At 46.7% G+C, this 18,909-nt stretch overlaps 1 protein-coding gene across 1 annotated transcript in view; it reads right to left on the reverse strand.

Moving 5' to 3' along the window:
- The window catches only part of LOC115154496 (collectin-12), a 58,705-nt gene that overhangs the window by 34,245 nt on the left and 5,551 nt on the right, over nucleotides 1-18,909 (reverse strand). Inside the window, exon 2 of the mRNA XM_029700772.1 lies at nucleotides 17,146-17,196. Within this exon, the coding sequence (XP_029556632.1) occupies nucleotides 17,146-17,196 (51 nt within the window). The remainder of the gene's footprint in view (nucleotides 1-17,145; nucleotides 17,197-18,909) is intronic.

Consider the following 18,909-nt stretch of genomic DNA (forward strand, 5'->3'; position numbering starts at 1 on the left):
ATTTTAATACAGGGAAACTAAAAATCCGTTTTACCTCATTTTTTACCAACATGTAACCTGTGCAACTAGAGGCGACAAAACTCTAGATCACTTTAACTCCACACACAGAAACGCATACAAGGCCATTCCTCGCCCTCCCTTAGACAAATCAGACCATAATTCTATCCTCCTGCTTCCTGCTTACAAGCAAACATTCAAAAAGGAAGTACCAGTGAAGCGCTCAGTACGGAACTGGTCCGATGAAGCAGATGCTAAGCTACATGAATGTTTCACTGTTTTCATCTGCTAACATTGAGGAGTTTACCACATCACTCACCAGCTTCATTAATAAAAGCATTGGCGATGACGTCCCCATAGTGACCGTACAGATACAGTTGAAGTCGGAAGTTTACATACACCTTTAAAAATTCCGTCTTAGGTCAGTTAGGATCACCACTTTATTTTAAGAATGTGAAATGTCAGAATAATAGTAGAGAGAATGATTTATTTCAGGTTTTATTTATTTCCTCACATTCCCAGTGGGTCAGAAGTTTGCATACACTCAATTAGTATTTGGTAGCATTGCCTTTAAATTGTTTAACTTGGGTCAAACGTTTCGGGTTGCCTTCCACGAGCTTCCCACAATAAGTTGGGTAAAGTTTGTCCCATTCCTCCTGACAGAGCTGGTGTAACTGAGTCAGGTTTGTAGGCCTCCTTGCTCGCACACGCCTTTTCAGTTCTGCTCACAAATTTTCTTTAGGATTGAAGTCAGAGCTTTCTGATGGCCACTCCAATATCTTGACTTTGTTGTCCTTAAGCCATTTTTTCCATAACTTTGGAAGTATGCTTGGGGTCATTGTCCATTTGGAAGACCCATTTGCGACCAAGCTTTAACTTCCTGACTGATGTCTTGAGATGTTGTTTCAATATATCCACATCATTTTCCTGCCTCATGATGCCATCTATTTAGTGAAGTGCACCAGCCCCTCCTGCAGCAAAGCACCCCCACAACATGATGCTGCCACCCCCGTGCTTCATGGTTGGGATGGTGTTCTTTGGCTTGCAAGCCTCCCCCATTTTCCTCCAAACATAATGATGGTCATTATGGCCAAACAGTTCCATTTTTGTTTCATAAGACCATTCGACATTTCTCCAAAAAGTATGATCTTTGTCCCCATGTGCAGTTGCAAACCGTAGTCTGGCTTTTTTTATGGTGGTATTGGATCAGTGGCTTCTTCTTTGCTGAGCGGCCTTTCAGGTTATGTTGATATAGGACTCATTTTACTGTGGATATAGATGCTTTTGTACCTGTTTCCTCCAGCATCTTCTTTGCTGTTGTTCTGGGATTGATTTGCACTTTTCGCACCAAAGTACGTTCATCTCTAGGAGACAAAATGCGTCTCCTTCCTGAGCGGTATGATGGCTGCATGGTCCCATGGTGTTTATACTTGCGTACGTGTCACATCCTGACCAGCAGAGGGAGTAATTGTATTAGTTTTGGTCAGGACGTGGCAGAGGGTTTGTGTTTTGTATGTATTTCTACATTCTGTCTAGTTTAGTTTTTCTATGTTTAGGTTTGGGTGTTGGACTCTCAATTGGAGGCAGGTGTTTCTAGTTGCCTCTGATTGAGAGTCCTATATATAGGTGTGTTTTTGGTTTGGGTTTTTGTGGGTAGTTGATTTTGCACTGCTGTATGTAAGTACTTAGCCTGTAAAACTGTCTGTCTGTCGTTCTCTTTTGTTTATTGTTTTTCCGTGTTCACGTTTATTTCATAAATTACATGATGAACACGCAACTCGCTGCGTATTGGTCAACCTTTTCTGACAGTGATTTTAACATATCGTCAGATGAAGGAGAAGACTGTTACAGAACTACCCACCACAACAGGACCAAGCAGCGGAGGAAATCTGGCGAGGACTGGGGAACACGGCTGGTAAAGGAGCCCGAGAGGCAGCCCCAATAATTTTTTTGGGGGGGGCACAAGGGCAGTTTGGCGGGGCGAGGATGGAGCCCCAGGCCAGCTCCCCGTACCCTTTTTAGGCAGAGACGAACTGGACAGGTCCCGTGCTTTGGGGTGATGGGTACAGTGGCGAGGCCGAGCATTTTCAGGCCAGTACGCGCAGTACCAGCGCCCCGCATGTGCCAGGGGAAAGTGGGCATCCAGCCAGTAGGGGTGATGCCAGTCCTGCGCTCAAGACCGCCAGTGTGCCTCTACGGTCCAGTGTTTCCTGCTACACGCACAAGCCTTGAGGTGCGTGTCTCCAGGCTGGCACGTCCAGTACCAGCCCCACGCATCAGGCTTCTAGTGCGTCAGCCCAGCCTCGCCAGTCTGGAGCCGCCAGAGCCGCCAGCCAGTCTGGAGCCGCCAGAGCCGCCAGCCAGTCTGGAGCCGCCAGAGCCGCCAGCCAGTCTGGAGCCGCCAGAGCCGCCAGCCAGTCTGGAGCCACCAGAGCCGCCAGCAAGTCTGGAGCCGCCAGCAAGTCTGGAGCCGCCAGCAAGTCTGGAGCCGCCAGCCAGTCTGGAGCCGCTAGCCAGTCTGGAGCCGCCAGCCAGTCTGGAGCCGCCAGAGCCGCCAGCCAGGTCGGAGCCGCCAGGGTCGCCAGCCAGGCCGGAGCCGCCAGGGTCGCCAGCCAGGCCGGAGCCGCCAGGGTCATCAGCCATGCGAGCGCAGCAAGTGTCGCCCGCCAGCCGGGCGCAACCAGGATCGCCCGCCAGCCGGGTGCAGTCAGGGTCGCCCACCGGTCCTCCGACGCGGCCAGGGGCGCCACCTAAGTCGGCGACGCCGAGGGTGGAGCGGGGTCCACGTCCCTCACCTGAGGGTATAGGTATAGGTGGGTTGGGGAGGGGGGGTGTAGCACAGTGCCGTCGTTGACGGCAGCCACCCTCCCTTCCCTCCCTTTAGTTTAGGGGGATATTTTTGTTGTTTGGGGGTTTTTGTATTTTCTTTTAGGTGCATTCGGGGTCTGCACCTTTAGGGGGGGGGTGGGGTACTGTCACGTCCTGACCAGCAGAGGGAGTAATTGTATTAGTTTTGGTCAGGACGTGGCAGAGGGTTTGTGTTTTGTATGTATTTCTACGTTCTGTCTAGTTTAGTTTTTCTATGTTTAGGTTTGGGTGTTGGACTCTCAATTGGAGGCAGGTGTTTCTAGTTGCCTCTGAATGAGAGTCCTATATATAGGTGTGTGTTTGGTTTGGGTTTTTGTGGGTAGTTGATTTTGCACTGCTGTATGTAAGTACTTAGCCTGTCGGTCTGTCGTTCTCTTTTGTTTATTGTTTTTCCGTGTTCACGTTTATTTAATAAATTATCATGATGAACACGCAACCCGCTGCGTATTGGTCCACCTTTTCTGACAGTGATTTTAACATATCGTCAGATGAAGGAGAAGACTGTTACAGTACTATTGTTTGTACAGATGAACGTGGTACCTTCAGCATTTGGAAATTGCTCCCAAGGATGAACCAGAATTGTGGAGGTCTACAATCTTTTTTCTGAGGTCTTGGCTGATTTCTTTTGATTTTCCCATGATGTCAAGCAAAGAGGCACTGAGTTTGAAGCTAGGCCTTGAAATACATCCACATGTACACCTCCAATTGACTCAAATGATGTCAATTAGCCTATCAAAAGCTTCTAAAGCCATGACATCATTTTCTGGAATTTTACAAGCTGTTTAAAGGCACAGTCAACTTAGTGTAATTAAACTTCTGACACACTGGAATTGTGATACAGTAAATTATAAGTGAAATAATCTGTCTGTAAACAATTGTTGGAAGAATTACTTGTGTCATGTACAAAGTAGATGTCCTAACCGACTTGCCAAAACTATAGTTTGTTAACAAGAAATGTGTGGAGTGGTTGAAAAACGAGTTTTAATGACTCCAACCTAAGTGTATGTAAACTTCCGACTTCAACTGTATACCCCAGCCAGAATTCATGGATTACTGGTAACATCCGCACTGAGCTAAAGGCTAGAGCTGCCAAATAATTTGGACGCTTATAAGAAATCCCGCTACGACATCTGACCAGCCACCAAACAGGCAAAGCGTCAATACAGGACTAAGATCGAATCTTATAATGCCGGCTCTGACACTCGATGGATGTGGCAGGGCTTGCTAACTATCACGGATTACAAAGGGAAACCCAGTCGCGAGTTGCCCAGCAATGCAAGTCTACCAGACGTGCTAAATGCCTTCTATGCTCTCTTCAAGGCAAGCAAAACTAAACCGTGCATGAGAGCACCAGTTGTCCCGGATGATTGTGTGATGTGTAGTCGATGTGAGTAAGACCTTTAAACAGGTTAACATTCACATATGGAATACCAGGACGCGTACTCAGTGCATGAGCTGACCAGCTTGTAAAAGACTCCAGTCACCCAAGCCATAGACTGTTGTCTCTGCTACCGAACAGCAAGCAGAACCAGTGCACCAAGACTGGAACCAACAGGAACCTGAACATCTTCTACCCCAAGCCATAAGACTGCTAAACAAGACTACTAAATACTGTAGCTAATCAAATGGCTACCCGGACTACGTGCATTGGCCCTTTTTTTGCACTGCACTCTACCCACACACTCACACATACTTACACACACACACACACACACACAAACACGTATACTGATGACACACACTCACACACACACACTTTCATACTTCACACCACATACGCTGCTGCTACTATCTATACTGTTGTCTAGTCACTTTACCCCTACCTATATGTACATAGCTCAATGACCTCATACCCCTGCATATCGACTCGGTTCTGGTAATCCCTGTATATAGACATATTATTTTTACTTGTTATTGTTATTGGTTATTCACTGTGTACTTATTCCTCATGTCACTATTTCTATGTTTTATTTAAAATTGAGTATTTTTATCTTTAATTCTGCATTGTTTCAAAAGTACCCATAAGTAGCATTTCACTGTTAGTCTACACTTGTTTTTTACGAAGCATGCGACAAATACAATTTGATTTGACACACAAATACTGTATACAGGAAATATCCTTGGTAACAAAGTGTAGTGTTTTGAGTACACTGTTGGGAATAAAAGTTTTCTACACTCCAGCCAAAACAGCTCCAACAACGTAATGTCAACATATACAGGCACTGTGTACTATACAGTTGATGTATTGTTCTGAAAGACTGTAACATAGTCCAAAAACACATGTGCAGGTAAAACTTCCCTTTCATGTCAAAAAGGGTGCACCAAATTACAGTGCGCCACACAAAGTTATCCAAACAAAAGGACCAAGCACATATGTCCTTGACGACGGAAAGACATGGAATGCGTTGCATCTCTCTCTGTGTCCTGAGCAGGCCACGCTATAAAACGGTGCTGCTGATCCCCAAGTGTCCTTGCACTCACAACAGATTATTCAAAAGGAGAGTCAGAAGATGCCCGGCTCGGCTAAAGGACTACATTCAGTAAAACCTGAAAGATTGTGAGTACAGTAATTGACTGCTAAAGTGTCAATGTGAAATTCTGATGCTACTGTCGTTATGGTTACTATAGTGTGCGCTTTAACAGTGTTATTATTCTGTGCTTTGTATAAAAATAACGGTTAACTTGAAGAATTGTGGAATGCTTTAGTTGGGTTATTCTGAGAGAGAGCTTTACTTTCACAAGAGGGAAATATGTTGTGTTCTGCTGCACTACCCACGTTTACCACTAGAGACATACAGGTTTTTTTATTCTACGTATGCTGACACAGAACGGAAGTACAACGAGAACAGGATTTCAGATAGGGAGAAGAAGAGTATGCATGTGCTGATGATCTATGCTGTGATGGAGTGATGAGCTTGCCGAGTAATCTTACCCTTAATTATACCCATTGTGAATTCATGTTACTGAGCCTACTACACGACAGTCTGCTTCAATGTTGCAGATGCTCAATGTTTATGCCAGCAGCATACCACCCTGCATCCCGCTGCTGGCTTGCTTCTGAAGCTAAGCAGGGTTGGTTCTGTTTGGTCCATGGATGGAAGACCAGATGGCGTTGGAGGGCCAGTAGGAGGCAGTGATTGGGGAGATTTCCCTGTGAAGGGTGCTGTTTTTTGGATGGGATGATAAACAGGTGTCCTGGCTCTCCGTGGTCACTAAAGATTGCATGGCACTTATTGTAAGAGTAGGGGTGTTAACCTCGGTGTTCTTGATAAATTCCCAATCTGGCCCTCATATGGTCACTTAATCATCCCCAGCTTACAATTGGCTCCTTCATCCTCACTCCTGTAACTATTCCCCAGGCTGTTGCTGTAAATGAGAATGTGCTCTCAGTCAACTTACCTGGTAAAATAAAAAATGTGGGGGCCAGATAGAACCATGAGGCCATAAAAGTGTTGAGCAGATTCTTGGGCTAGTTCATAGGAAGCAGGTTGAGAAAGTCACAATGGACCAACTCTTTTACTGCCCAGGCTAACACACATCAGCCAAAGTCATCACTAACTTGGCCATATCGTTCAGTAACAGAGCCATATGGAGAGCTGACCTAATATACCTCTTTTACTATGGCATCACTGTAGTCATGTCCTCACAGCTTAGCCAATTACAGACAACTTCCTGCTTCTGGCGGCATCCCAAATGGCACCCCTATTCCCTTTATAGTGCACTACTTTTGAACTGGGCAATGAGCAGAGGCTTGCATTCCCATGTGACCTCATGTTCTGTTACTTTACTCTCCCACTATGGTGTTGGTTGTGGTTTGGTTTTGATGGTTTCTGGTCAATCTGAAAGAAGACACTTTTTGATTTGGGGGTTTAAGGTCAGGTTGTAATAAGTAGCTCTGTCATTCAGTGGAATAATGACTTTTACACAATATTGTGGTTTGCATAGTGACACTAAAACCAGTGTGGTCTGTATTATTGGTTGGATCAATACTGTAGCTTCTCAAGTGGTTTATGTCGTTTTCAGTCAAATGTCTCTTTAGGCAATGCATAAACCAGAAATAAATAATTGTGTTTCAGTGTCTCTTGGTGTGAAAGTAAGGAAGTGAGATTCATTCAATGGCATATAAGTGGTATTAAATTCTTACCTCTAAAGAGGCAAAGAAACTTCCATTATAAACACAGCGTTGCCTTGGACACAAATGACATCCGAAAGATTAAAAACCAGATTAGAATAACTCCTGAGTTGTGAGTGGGAGTACAATTCCACACAGACACATTTGAGTCACAGGAAACCACATGGACAATGATATATGACCAAAATATATGTTTTTCTCCCAAATCCTGAGAAATGTACAACTTCAACAGATGAACATGCAAAGGAAAGCAGGCATGGCCATAAAAGCGATGGCTGCATTCTGAGGGCTCCAACAATAGAGTCTGTCTCCTGTCTGCCTTGCTGTATCGTGGGTGATGGAAGTTTGATAGAGTTGCTCTGGGCGGCCTACCACATCTGTGGCTGGAAGCGAGGGAGTGGCCTGTCAGTTGCCATGACAGCAAGCCATCCACTGCAGCTAGTTGGACAGGAAGAGCATCTGCACGAAGGGATTCCAAAACCTGCGCAGACAGACAAACGCCATTCTGGAGAGTGGTACGCTCTCCGCCGTCAAACATTTGTTTAACCAATTAGAGACAAGGGATTCAGAGCAGACATCTGACTGTCAGACATTTGGGCTTATGATCTGCCAAATAAATACCACTTACTGGAACAAACTCTAATCAACAACAGACAAAATGGTATTCAAATTAGATCCCTCACTACGGAGTAGTCTGGTATCCGTGAGGACCTATAAATAGTATTACAAACAATGTCCAAGCCTTGTGTATACAGTCCAGGGAAATGACCTTTTAGGATAACAATTGCTGAAAAAGACGGAACAAAACTAACCTCACAAATCTGTGAAGTGGAGAGCTGCTCTACGTGCGTAAGGGGTCTTCTCCTATCCAATGACAAAGCCGATGAGGCCTGACCAGACTGGGCTCTCTTGTTGTTGAGGCTGGCATGGTTGAGTTATGGTCAGAGTCTTACAAATGGTTGACCACGTCAGTGTGAGGTCCAGATGTTTAGAGCTCTGACTAAGACGAGGAAAACAATCCCAACTCATGCCAAACTTTCTGACTTATGCCAACTCTTATTATGAAAATTGTGTTTCCTGTCATCATTGCTGTAAACCCACCCTTTTGCATTAGCAGTGGTGGGATAAGCAGATTAAGCAAAAGTAGGTATACTGGGTTCAGAAAAATGCCCTCGAAAATAAAATATAACACCAGAGTCTTGGCAACGTCTGAAAATGTGATAGTCATTATGGGTTTGACTGGGATTTGGACCAGAATGCATCTGTTCTCCACTACAGCTCCGCTTTTCTAAACCAGGAAGCAGTAGGTTGATCTTGGCAGCTGGCTGGGTCAATTTCTTTCTTTCATTAAAATTTCAGACTTCCAAAAACAGACTCAGGATTTTTATTGGTAGGCTATGCTAAACGAGTAGAAATTAGAATCCCCAAATTCATCATTAACATGCGTTGGGTTTAGGGAGCCTGGGGTCTCTAGAACTTTCAAAACAAACACACACATACGTACGTACGCACCCACGCACGCACACACAGACACACACACAACCCCCCTCAACCCCAACACACACACCTTTAGCATGAAATCCTTTTAAAGAGGCATGGTTCTCCCCAGTACAGCAAGCGTGGTCTCTGGAACAAATTATTGCTTGCTTGCCAAGTGTAATATACTCCTTTTCATAGGAGATCTTAAAGGTACACAGGTGGCCTGGCATGGACTCTACTTAGTCTGTTATTTTAAAGTTCATATTTGACCATAGAAAAACCTTTAAAAATGCTCTCAAGAGGAGGCCATTTTGAACCTAACTCAATCATGAGAAAGTCTAATACAGCAAAAACGTGGGTCAGCCCAAGGACATGGTGGGGATATTATGGTGTGTTATGTGTGTGTGTGGAGGTTGGTGGGAGGAGAGATTAGGAAAACGGAGATTATACATTTTGGCAACAACAAAAAAAAACAATGTTGAAAGGTTTTCAGAGATGTGGCACCATTTTTCGTCCAACACAAATGGACGCCAAAAGCATTGGAGAAAAAGAGAAGCTTCTTCCTCTCCGTCAGAATTAAACAGTAAATATTGTGAATTTAGGCGTCAAAGTGGGGGTTTGGAACACAGGTGAACAGTGATGTTTTTGCCAGAGTGACTACTAAACCCCGTAGTGCTGGAAGACATGGGTAAACAGTGCCTCCGCAGTCTGCAGAGCCGTAGGGAGACCGGGCAACGGGATGAGACGACAGGACTTCGAGAACCGATCCACAACGACCAGGATAGTGGTGTTCCCCTGAGATACGGGAAGGTCAGTGAGGAAGTCCACTGACAAGTGTGACCACGGCCGCTGTGGAACGGGGAGGGGGTGTAATTTCCCTCTAGGCAGGTGTCGAGGAGCCTTGCTCTGAGCGCACACCGAGCAGGAGGAAACATAAAACCGCACGTCCTTACCCAAGGTGGGCCACCAGTACTTCCCCCTCAGGTTCCGCACTGTCCTCTCGATCCCAGGGTGACCCGAAGAGGGGAGATTATGGGCCCATCGAATCAATCGATCACGGAGACCAAGCGGCACGTACTGAACACCTGCCGGACACTGCGATGGTGCAGGTTCCGACCGTTCGGCTGGAGCATTCTTTAACCCGTACGGCATGACGAGGTACTCATAGTGGCCCGATGTGGTACTGAATGCGGTTTTCCACTCGTCTCCTCCCCGGATACGCACCAGATTGTAAGCGCTCCTGAGGTCCAGTTTCGTGAAAAAACGCGCCCCGTGAAATGATTCCACCGCCGTAGCGATGAGAGGTAGTGGGTAACTGAACCCTACTGTGATGGAATTTAGACCTCTATAATCAATGCACGGGCGCAAACCTCCATCCTTTTTCTTCACGAAAAAGAAACTCGAGGAGACGGGTGACATGGAGGGCCGTATATACCCCTGTCTCAGAGATTCCGTGACATATGTCTCCATAGCCAACGTCTCCTCCTGTGACAATGGGTACACATGACTCCTGGGAAGTGCAGCGTTTACCTGGAGATTTATCACGCAATCCCCTCGTCGATGAGGTGGTAATCGGGTCGCCCTCTTTTTACAGAAGGCGATAGCCAAATCGGCATATTCTGAGGGAATGCGCACTGTGGAAACCTGGTCTGGACTCTCCACCGTCGTTGCACCGATGGAAACTCCCTTACACCTGCCTGAGCACTCCTCTGACCACCCTCTGAGAGCCCCCTGTCTCCACGAAATATTGGGATTGTGATTGGCCAGCCAGGGAATCCCCAGCACCACTGGAAACGCAGGAGAATCAATGAGGAAGAGACTAATCCGTTCCCCATGATCCGCCTGCGTTACCATGTCCAGTGGCACCGTGGCCTCCCTGACCAGTCCTGACCCTAATGGTCGGCTATCTAAGGAGTGCACGGGGAAAGGTTGGTCCAACGACACCAGGGGAATCCCTAGCCTTAATGCGAGCCCACGATCCATAAAGTTTCCAGCTGCGCCTGAATCGACTAGCGCCTTATGCTGGAAAGAGGGAGAAAACAAGGGGAAAGTTACTAAAACGAACATATGACCAACAGGGGGCTCTGGGTGAGGTTGGTGCTTACTCACCTGAGATGGACGAGGAGTGCTCCGCCTGCCATCCCGATTCCCAGAGGAGCTCCCCAAGCACCGGTCGGTAGTGTGTCCTCTCCGACCACACTGGGGACAAGGGGAGCCTCCTCCTCCGGTTCCCCTGGACGCGGCCCCCCCTAGCTCCATAGGTATGGGAGCTGGAGGACCTGGAGGTGGAACCAACAGGGCCCCGTCTGGACGCCCGCGCGCAGCCAGCAGATTGTCGAGACGAATGGACATGTCGATCAGTTCATCTAGTGACAGGGTAGTGTCCCGACAGGCTAGCTCACGGCGGACGTCCTCCCGGAGGCTACACCGATAGTGGTCCATCAGGGCCCTGTCGTTCCACCCCGCTCCAGCAGCTAAGGTCCGGAACTCCAGAGCAAAGTCCTGTGCGCTCCTCGTCTCCTGACGCAGGTGGAACAGCCGTTCACCCGCCGCCCGGCCTTCTGCTGGGTGGTCGAACACGGCCCGGAAACGGCGGGTGAACTCGGGGTAGTGATCCCTTGCCGAGTCTGGGCCATACCACACTGCGTTGGCCCACTCCAGGGCACGTCCCGTTAAGCAGGAGACGAGGACGCTTACGCTCTCCTCTCCCGAGGGAGCTGGATGAACGGTAGCCAGGTACAAATCCAACTGTAGCAGGAACCCCTGGCACCCAGCCGCCGCTCCATCGTACTCCCTGGGGAGAGCCAGGTGTAGGGCTCCGGGTCCGGACGTCGGTGGAGGGGTAGATGGTGGAGGGGGATTTGGTGCTGGGGATGCGGTAGGGAGGCCACTCCTCTCCCATCGGTCCATCCTTTCCATCATCTGCTCCATCGCTGAGCCGATTCGGTGGAGGATGGTGGTATGGTGAAGGACCCGTTCCTCCATCGATGGGAGAGGAGGGGAGGCTGCTCCTGCTGACTCCATAGCTGGTGCGGGATTCTGTCACAGTGTTGCTAGGAGTGGTGGTAGGAGTCAAGCGCAGAGAGCAGAGGTATGGAACTTCGTGTTTATTTGAACAAAAAAAACAACACGATCAACGCCAACACAAACGGCGTGGGAAAATTGCCAAGTGCCCAAAACAGTTGCACAGCATGTATACAATATTAAGTAAATAATCGCCAGCACATCCAACGACAAAAGTACAACCTGACGCTAAAATAATCCCGCACAACACTGGGCGGGCTAACCAGGCTTAAATAACCAAAATCAAAAGACCAAATGAGGAACAGGTGCAAACATTAAGAATTACCAAACGAAAAGGAAAAAGGGATCAGCGGCGGCTAGTAGGTCGGTGACGACGACCGCCGAGCGCCGCCCGAGCAGGCAGGGGAGCCACCTTCGGTGGGATTCGTGACAACGTGCATGTGCTTAAACCTTATTTTCATTTCATTCTGCAATTCAGTGACTCTGGTTCACCTGTGTGTGAGGAAAAACAGCCTGCCACTACACACGCATGCACACGCACGCGCACAAACACACACGCCTGAGGAGGCTGGTGGGAGGAGCTATAGGAGGACAGGCTCATTGTAATGGCTGGAATGGAATAAATGGAACAAAGTCAAGCATGTGGTTGTGTATCAGTATCAAACATATGGAAACCACATGCTTGACTTTGTTCCATTTATTCCATTCCAGCCATTACAATGAGCCTGTCCTCCTATAGCTCCTCCCACCAGCCTCCTCAGGCGTGTGTGTGTGCGCACGTGCGTGTGTGTGTGTGTGTCTAGTGGGAGGCTGTTTTTCCTCACACACAGGTGAACCAGAGTCACTGATATACTGAATTGCAGAATGAAATGAAAATAAGGTTTAAGCACCAGCACATGTGTTACTCTGGCAAAAACATCACTGTTCATCCGTGTTCCAAACCCCCACTTTGACGCCTAAATTCACAATATTTACTGCAAGAATATGAACAACATTTTATAGGTTGCTTTATTGCATGGTTGTGCAATATTTTCGTAATGCAATGAACATAAATAGAATAAAGCCATCTCCAAGCTGCCTGAATAGAACCAAAGTACAATTAAACTGTATTACAGGCCAAAAGCATGCAAACGAAAAGAGAAAGGAAACAACAGAGAGGGAGAGAAAACGAACACATCCCTCTCCCTCTACTCCTTATATAGCCCAAACAAACCTCGCAAATGCAGAAAAGGTGGTAAGCACATTTAAGACATTCCTTCATAACAATAATGGGTAAACAAAATCAACCATAGGCTCTTAACAGAGAGAGAGCAATATGGGGACTGGGAGGTGTTACTGCAACACCACAACTTCCGCAACAGAAGAACCACATAAAAGTGCATTTCACTCCTTCATAGTGTTGCCTAACACGACATAGCATCAGCAGATAATTAATGACACAGCTTAATTAATTGAGATCAGTGGGAAAGATCCAGTGGCATACTATGTCTCATTCAATGTCAATGTCATTTGATATTAAATTAACTTCTATTCCCGACCTCACCAAGCATGGGGCTGGGACACTCATAAATGTTCTGTGGTGGGTGAGGATAGGAAGAGGGTGAGTCAGAGGGGTGAGGCTGGGTAGGGGGAGGGTTGTGTGAGGTGCGTCCCATGCCAGCCAAACCCATTGGAGCGAAACCACCAGTATGGCTTGTTATGCTGCTGCTGCTGACAAAGCTGGGCCCGGAACCCGACTACAGCACCACACCACACCGCTCTCCTGGAATATACCTGGCCGTGCCAACCGGGAGTGAAACCATAACAAGTGCAGGAAACTGATCAGCACACTCTGGGTTTAACGCCGTCAGCAGGATGCCTGGCCTGACTTCTCAAACCAAGATGTTTGAGAGAAGCAGAAGAGGTCTGCATCAAAATGGCACACTAGTCCCTTTATAGTGCACTAGATAGGGAATAGGGTGCCATTTGGGACTCAACTGAAGAGGAAGCCTCCAACCTCAAGCCTCAGATCTCAGGAGTCCACCCACCATGACAAAAATGACTTATCTACATGTGCTCCTCTGACTGTTCCAAGCCTCTACCTGGACTGGAGAGACAGAGCTCAATCATCCACATCACTAACTGACAGCAGAAGATATGAAGGTAATGATGCTCAGGTTGGTGGTTAAAGTCCAAGATGGCTGACGGCTCCTCAGGCCTATGACAGATCCTCCTTTATTCCAGCTTTAAAAGAGTCTGTGAGGGTTCAGCCGAACAACATTTTTTTCCCTCCTTCTAATGACCTTCCTATGTCAACCCCCCCCCCCCACCAGAAAAAAAAATACGTCAGAAACTTTGAGGACTGGGGAGGTCATTTTGAGCTGGCTTCAATTTGGCAGAGGAGAGACTGATGGGAATACCATATGAATTCACTCAGCCCATATGTGCGTGTGTGAGAGGAAGAGAGAGAGAGAGAGAGAGAGAGAGAGAGAGAGAGAGAGAGAGAAAAGACGGCAAAAGGAGAAACAGTGAAACAGGACTATATCTGTTGAATATGTATCTGTGCCACAGGCCATATCCTCTCAGCTTCTTCTGACACAGAGAGAAAGAGAGAGAGAGTTAAAATGGTGACTCCACACATATGTCACCAATTGGGTCAAGACTTCACCAAAAGCACATAAACACATTTCAACATGTGGTTACAAAGTGTTAGTAGGACATGTGTTGATATTACACCTTCTAGCTTTCAATACCACGATCCCAAGTTCTTCATGCCGGAAAGAACACCAGAGGTAAGCCTGAGTTCACTCTGCTCTGTCTCACTCTGAAAATACAGCCATCTTGTCCTGAGAGAGTTAGGATATGCTGAGAAAAAGAAGAAAAAGTGTTTGGCTCGATGCTCTGCGAATTCTCTACCTGCCTTATGGATCAGCCTGCTTTTCATAAAAACATTGGGACTACTAGCACCAGCCGCTGTCTGGAATTCCCAAGCGAGGTTAAACGGAAGGACATACTGGAGCAGGAACGTCTGATAAACAACTTGAGACAGACGAGCTAAACAAAAGGGACGGAAGAACTTTCATAACCATGCGTTTAATTTTCAGTAAGACATCGTATTGTAAAATAACCACGAAAACTGTCACATCTACATGACACTAATAGTCGAGATCAGGATTGTCCTAAAATAACATGTTACCCACATTTCCCATATTTACAGTAACACCACCCCTCATCCCCACCTCTGGCCCTACAATTTTGAGGACATTGTCCCGAGTTTCATCAGTGCAGCAGTGGAAACACCCTATTTAGGTATTTTTGGGGCTGGTGTAGACAGTTTAGACAGTGTAGACCAAGAATCATAGCTGAAATCACAAAACTCTGTGTCTTTCGGCCAAACACCGGGGTAAAGTCTTATAGTGGAAATGTGGTAAAATGCCCTATGCTGGTTGAGACACCTCGACAACCCTCTCCATTGAGTCTCCATGGTGGCATCTCTACACAGGGGGCACTGGTTCCATGTAGCAGTGAACAAGCCTTTTCATTAAAACACATTGCACTACGGGGCATTAATACTAAAGCTAGGCATAGAGCAAAATAAAGGTTCAAAGGTTACAAACGTTGCACTTAAAAAAACAAGGCTATACACTTTGTTATGATCCTCACACAGATAGTTCTGTTGCACAATAACAACTCCAGAGTGAGGAGGCGGGGCCAATAAGAGCAGAGCAGGCCAGGCCAACAGCTGCCATTGTCTGCGTCCGAAATAGAACCCTATTCCCTTTCATAGGGCTCTGGTGAAAAGGAGTGCACTATATAGGGTGCCATTTGGAACGCAAGCCCATGAGTGGAGGGCTGGCCACTAGCGGCGCAGGGTACTCACACGAAGACAAACAGGACGCTTCCTCTCGGGTGACACTGTGATGAGAGAGATTGTGGTAAAGCACAGTTTGAGTTCGTCTCCGCTGGTGCTGGGGTAAACATCGGGGACCACTCCCTCCATCCCTTCATCCCTCCATCCTTACTGATGGACCAAGTCATTCTGGATTGGAGTAACTCTCTCCAGAGAGAGAGAGAGAGAGAGTGACAGAGAAGCTCCCAAATCCCTCCTTGGATCAGCAGTACAATGGTGCAGTACTCTCGCTCACTCGTTCTCTCGTTCTCCATCACCGGGGGTGTGTTTCTGTCTTTCCCATTTCTTCTTGTTCCCTCTCTCGCTTTGTCTTTATATGTATGTGAGTTTGAGAGTGTGAGTGTGTAAGTATGTGTGTGTGTATGCATGTCTATCAGTGAATGAGTGTATGTGTTTATGAACTGGTGACCTCCTGACCCCATCAAGCTGTGAGTGCTGCTTTTGGTACGGGCTAAACAGCAAAGGCTGTCACCCAGAAAAAGCTGTTATGTTTAACCCCGCACTGTCCCAAATGCAGTGAGTAGACACAGCTCATACTGCCTTGTGTCTGTCCTGACATGTAAACAATGGCTACATAACAGCTGATCCTCAACACGGGGGCCCCTCAGGGGTGCGTGCTCAGTCCCCTCCTGTACTCCCTGTTCACCCATGACTGCATGGCCAGGCACAACTCCACCTCCATCATTAAGTTTGCAGACAACACAACAGTGGGGGGCCTGATCACCGACAACAACGAGACAGCCTATAGGGAGGAGGTCAGAGACCTGGCCATGTGGTGCCAGGACAACAACCTCTCCCTCAACATAACCAAGACTAAGGAGATGATTGTGGACTACAGGAAAAGGAGGACCGAGCACGCCCCCATTCTCATCGACGGGGCTGTAGTGGAGCAGGTTGAGAGCTTCAAGTTCCTTGGTGTCCACCTCAGCAACAAACTAAAAGGGTCCAAACACACCAAGACAGTCGTGAAGAGGGCACGACAAAGCCTATTCCCCCTCAGGAAACTAAAAAGATTTGGCATGGGTCCTCAGATCCTCAAAAGGTTCTACAGCTGCAACATCGAGAGCATCCTGACTGGTTGTTTCACTGCCCAGTATGGCAACTGCTCAGCCTCCAACCACAAGGCACTACAGAGAGTAGTGCGTACGGCCCAGAATATCACTGGGGCTGAGCTGCCTGCCATCCAGGACTTCTACACCAGGCGGTGTCAGAGGAAGGCCATAAAAATGGTCAAAGACCCCAGCCACCCCAGTCATAGACTGTTCTCTCTACTACCGCATGGCAAGCGGTACCGGAGCGCCAAGTCAAGGACCAAAAGGCTTCTCAACAGTTTTTACCCCCAAGCCATAAGACTCCTGAACAGGTAATCAAATGGCTACCCGGACTATTTGCATTGTGTCTTTATAACTGTTGTTTTCATTTATTTACTTATCTATTGTTCACCTAATACCTTTTTTAACTTAAAAATTGCACTGTTGGTTAGAGCCTGTAAGTAAGCATTTCACTGTAAGGTCTACTTACACCTGTTGTATTCGGCGCATGTGACAAATAACATTTGATTTGCTTTGATTTACATCGCAAAAGAGACCCTACAGTATTCCCTATATAATGGCACTGCTTTTGACCAAGGCCCATCGAGAATATGGCACCATTTAGTACGCATGCAAAGTATTACTTGATGGTGATGAGAAAGATTGATATTTATCTCAGTTGGGTGTGGGAGTAAAGAGAGTGAAGAGAGTTGTGTTGTACTCACCGAACCGCTTGTATCCAAAAGACTGTACTTCCTCCTCGTCTGCAAAATCGTCTGTGGGAATAACAACAGATACACGTGTGTTAGAATGAGGTCCAGAGAAAAATCACACACTAGCACGGCAACAAATGAACAGTGTATACTCCATTGGTTCCAGAACAAATGCAATCGATATTTATCTAGAATATAGTGCCGCAGTCACACACTGAAATCCACAGCATGGAGTAATAAGCGTGTCATGAAACCTTCGTACACTGTATGTCTGCATCCCAAATGGCAGCCTATTCTGTGTATATTGCATTACTTTTGGCCAGTCCTATGAGGAATAGGGTACCATTTGGGACGCAGCCTATACGTATATCAACTCCCCAGCCACCATAGTTAACGATGCCTCATTGTACTGAAGGAGGAGTGAGTACCCCACCCCCACCTCAGCAGAGGTCAGGACAGAATGTTCTCCCAACAACTGTTCTGTTACTACTCTGGCTGAGAGACCTTATTATATAAATCAAGCCTTTAAAGCCTGAACTATCATACAAAATAAATCGCAAGATCCTGAAGGGACTGTTTCCATAATTATTGGCACCCTTGATGAAGATGAACAAAATAATGTATAAAACAAATAATACAAATACTAGGGAAATTATATTATTTTATACTAATACAATTGCTCAGAGAAATAGATTTTGTTTTACAAGTAATAAAAAAAATCTAAAAAAGATAGGTGTCAAAATTATTGGCACCCTGTTTTCAATTCTCTAGCACCCTCCTGTGCGAGGATAAAGACACTGAGCCTTTTTCAAAAAATTATTCATGAGATTGGAGTACATGTTGGGAGGGATCTTAGACCATTCCTTCATACAGAATCTTTCCAGATCCTTGATATTCTTCATCCTCTCTTATGGACTGCCCTCTTCAATTCAAATCACAAACCACATGTTTTCAATGGGGTTCAAGTCCGGAGACTTAGACGGCCATTGCAAAATGTTTATTTTGTGGTCAATTAACCATTTAGCTCTATTTCCATGTCATCTGACCATAGCACCTCCTGGAGTTTGATAAACGCATTGGCACTCGGATTGGAACCGGTGCTATGGCCACACACACCAGTAGAAGGTTTGGCGTCGAAAAACAGAAGCATATGCAGAAAAGTACCTCATACCTACAGTTAAATATGGAGGTGGATCTTTGATGTTATGGGGCTATTTTGCTTTCACTGGTCCTGGGGCCCTTGTTAAGGTCAACGGCATCATGAACTTTACCAAGTACCAGGACATTTTAGCCAAAAACCTGGTTGCCTCTGCCAGAAGGCTGATCCTTGGCCGCAAGTGGATTTTCCAGCAAGACATTAACCCCAAGCACTAATCAAAATCCACAAAGAAATGGTTATTTGACGACAAAATCAACATTAGGGTTCTGGTCAAATGTAGTGCACTATAGCGAATACGGTGCCATTTGAGACACAGCCTAGGCAACCAAATGGATACAGGACACCAACAGGCATTTGTGGCAGCCAGGATACTACACAAATGCCTTTCTCTATAGGAAGGATAAATAGGCCTTACTCAGCACATAGCTTTATCATCATGGTATGTCATGGAGGCTATAACTCCCCATCAAGTGCCTCTCTCTGTGTGGAAAGGAGACAGGAGGACTCAGGCCTGTATAAGCCACAGGCTGCGGTTTCTCTGGGTTGTTGACTGTAAACCCTAATTAAACTTTGCTACACGAGAACCAAGCGCAGGTCGGCTGCAGAGAAAGAAGAAT

The sequence above is a fragment of the Salmo trutta genome, chromosome 2, assembly GCF_901001165.1.
Source record: "Salmo trutta chromosome 2, fSalTru1.1, whole genome shotgun sequence".
Lineage (NCBI taxonomy): Eukaryota > Metazoa > Chordata > Actinopteri > Salmoniformes > Salmonidae > Salmo > Salmo trutta.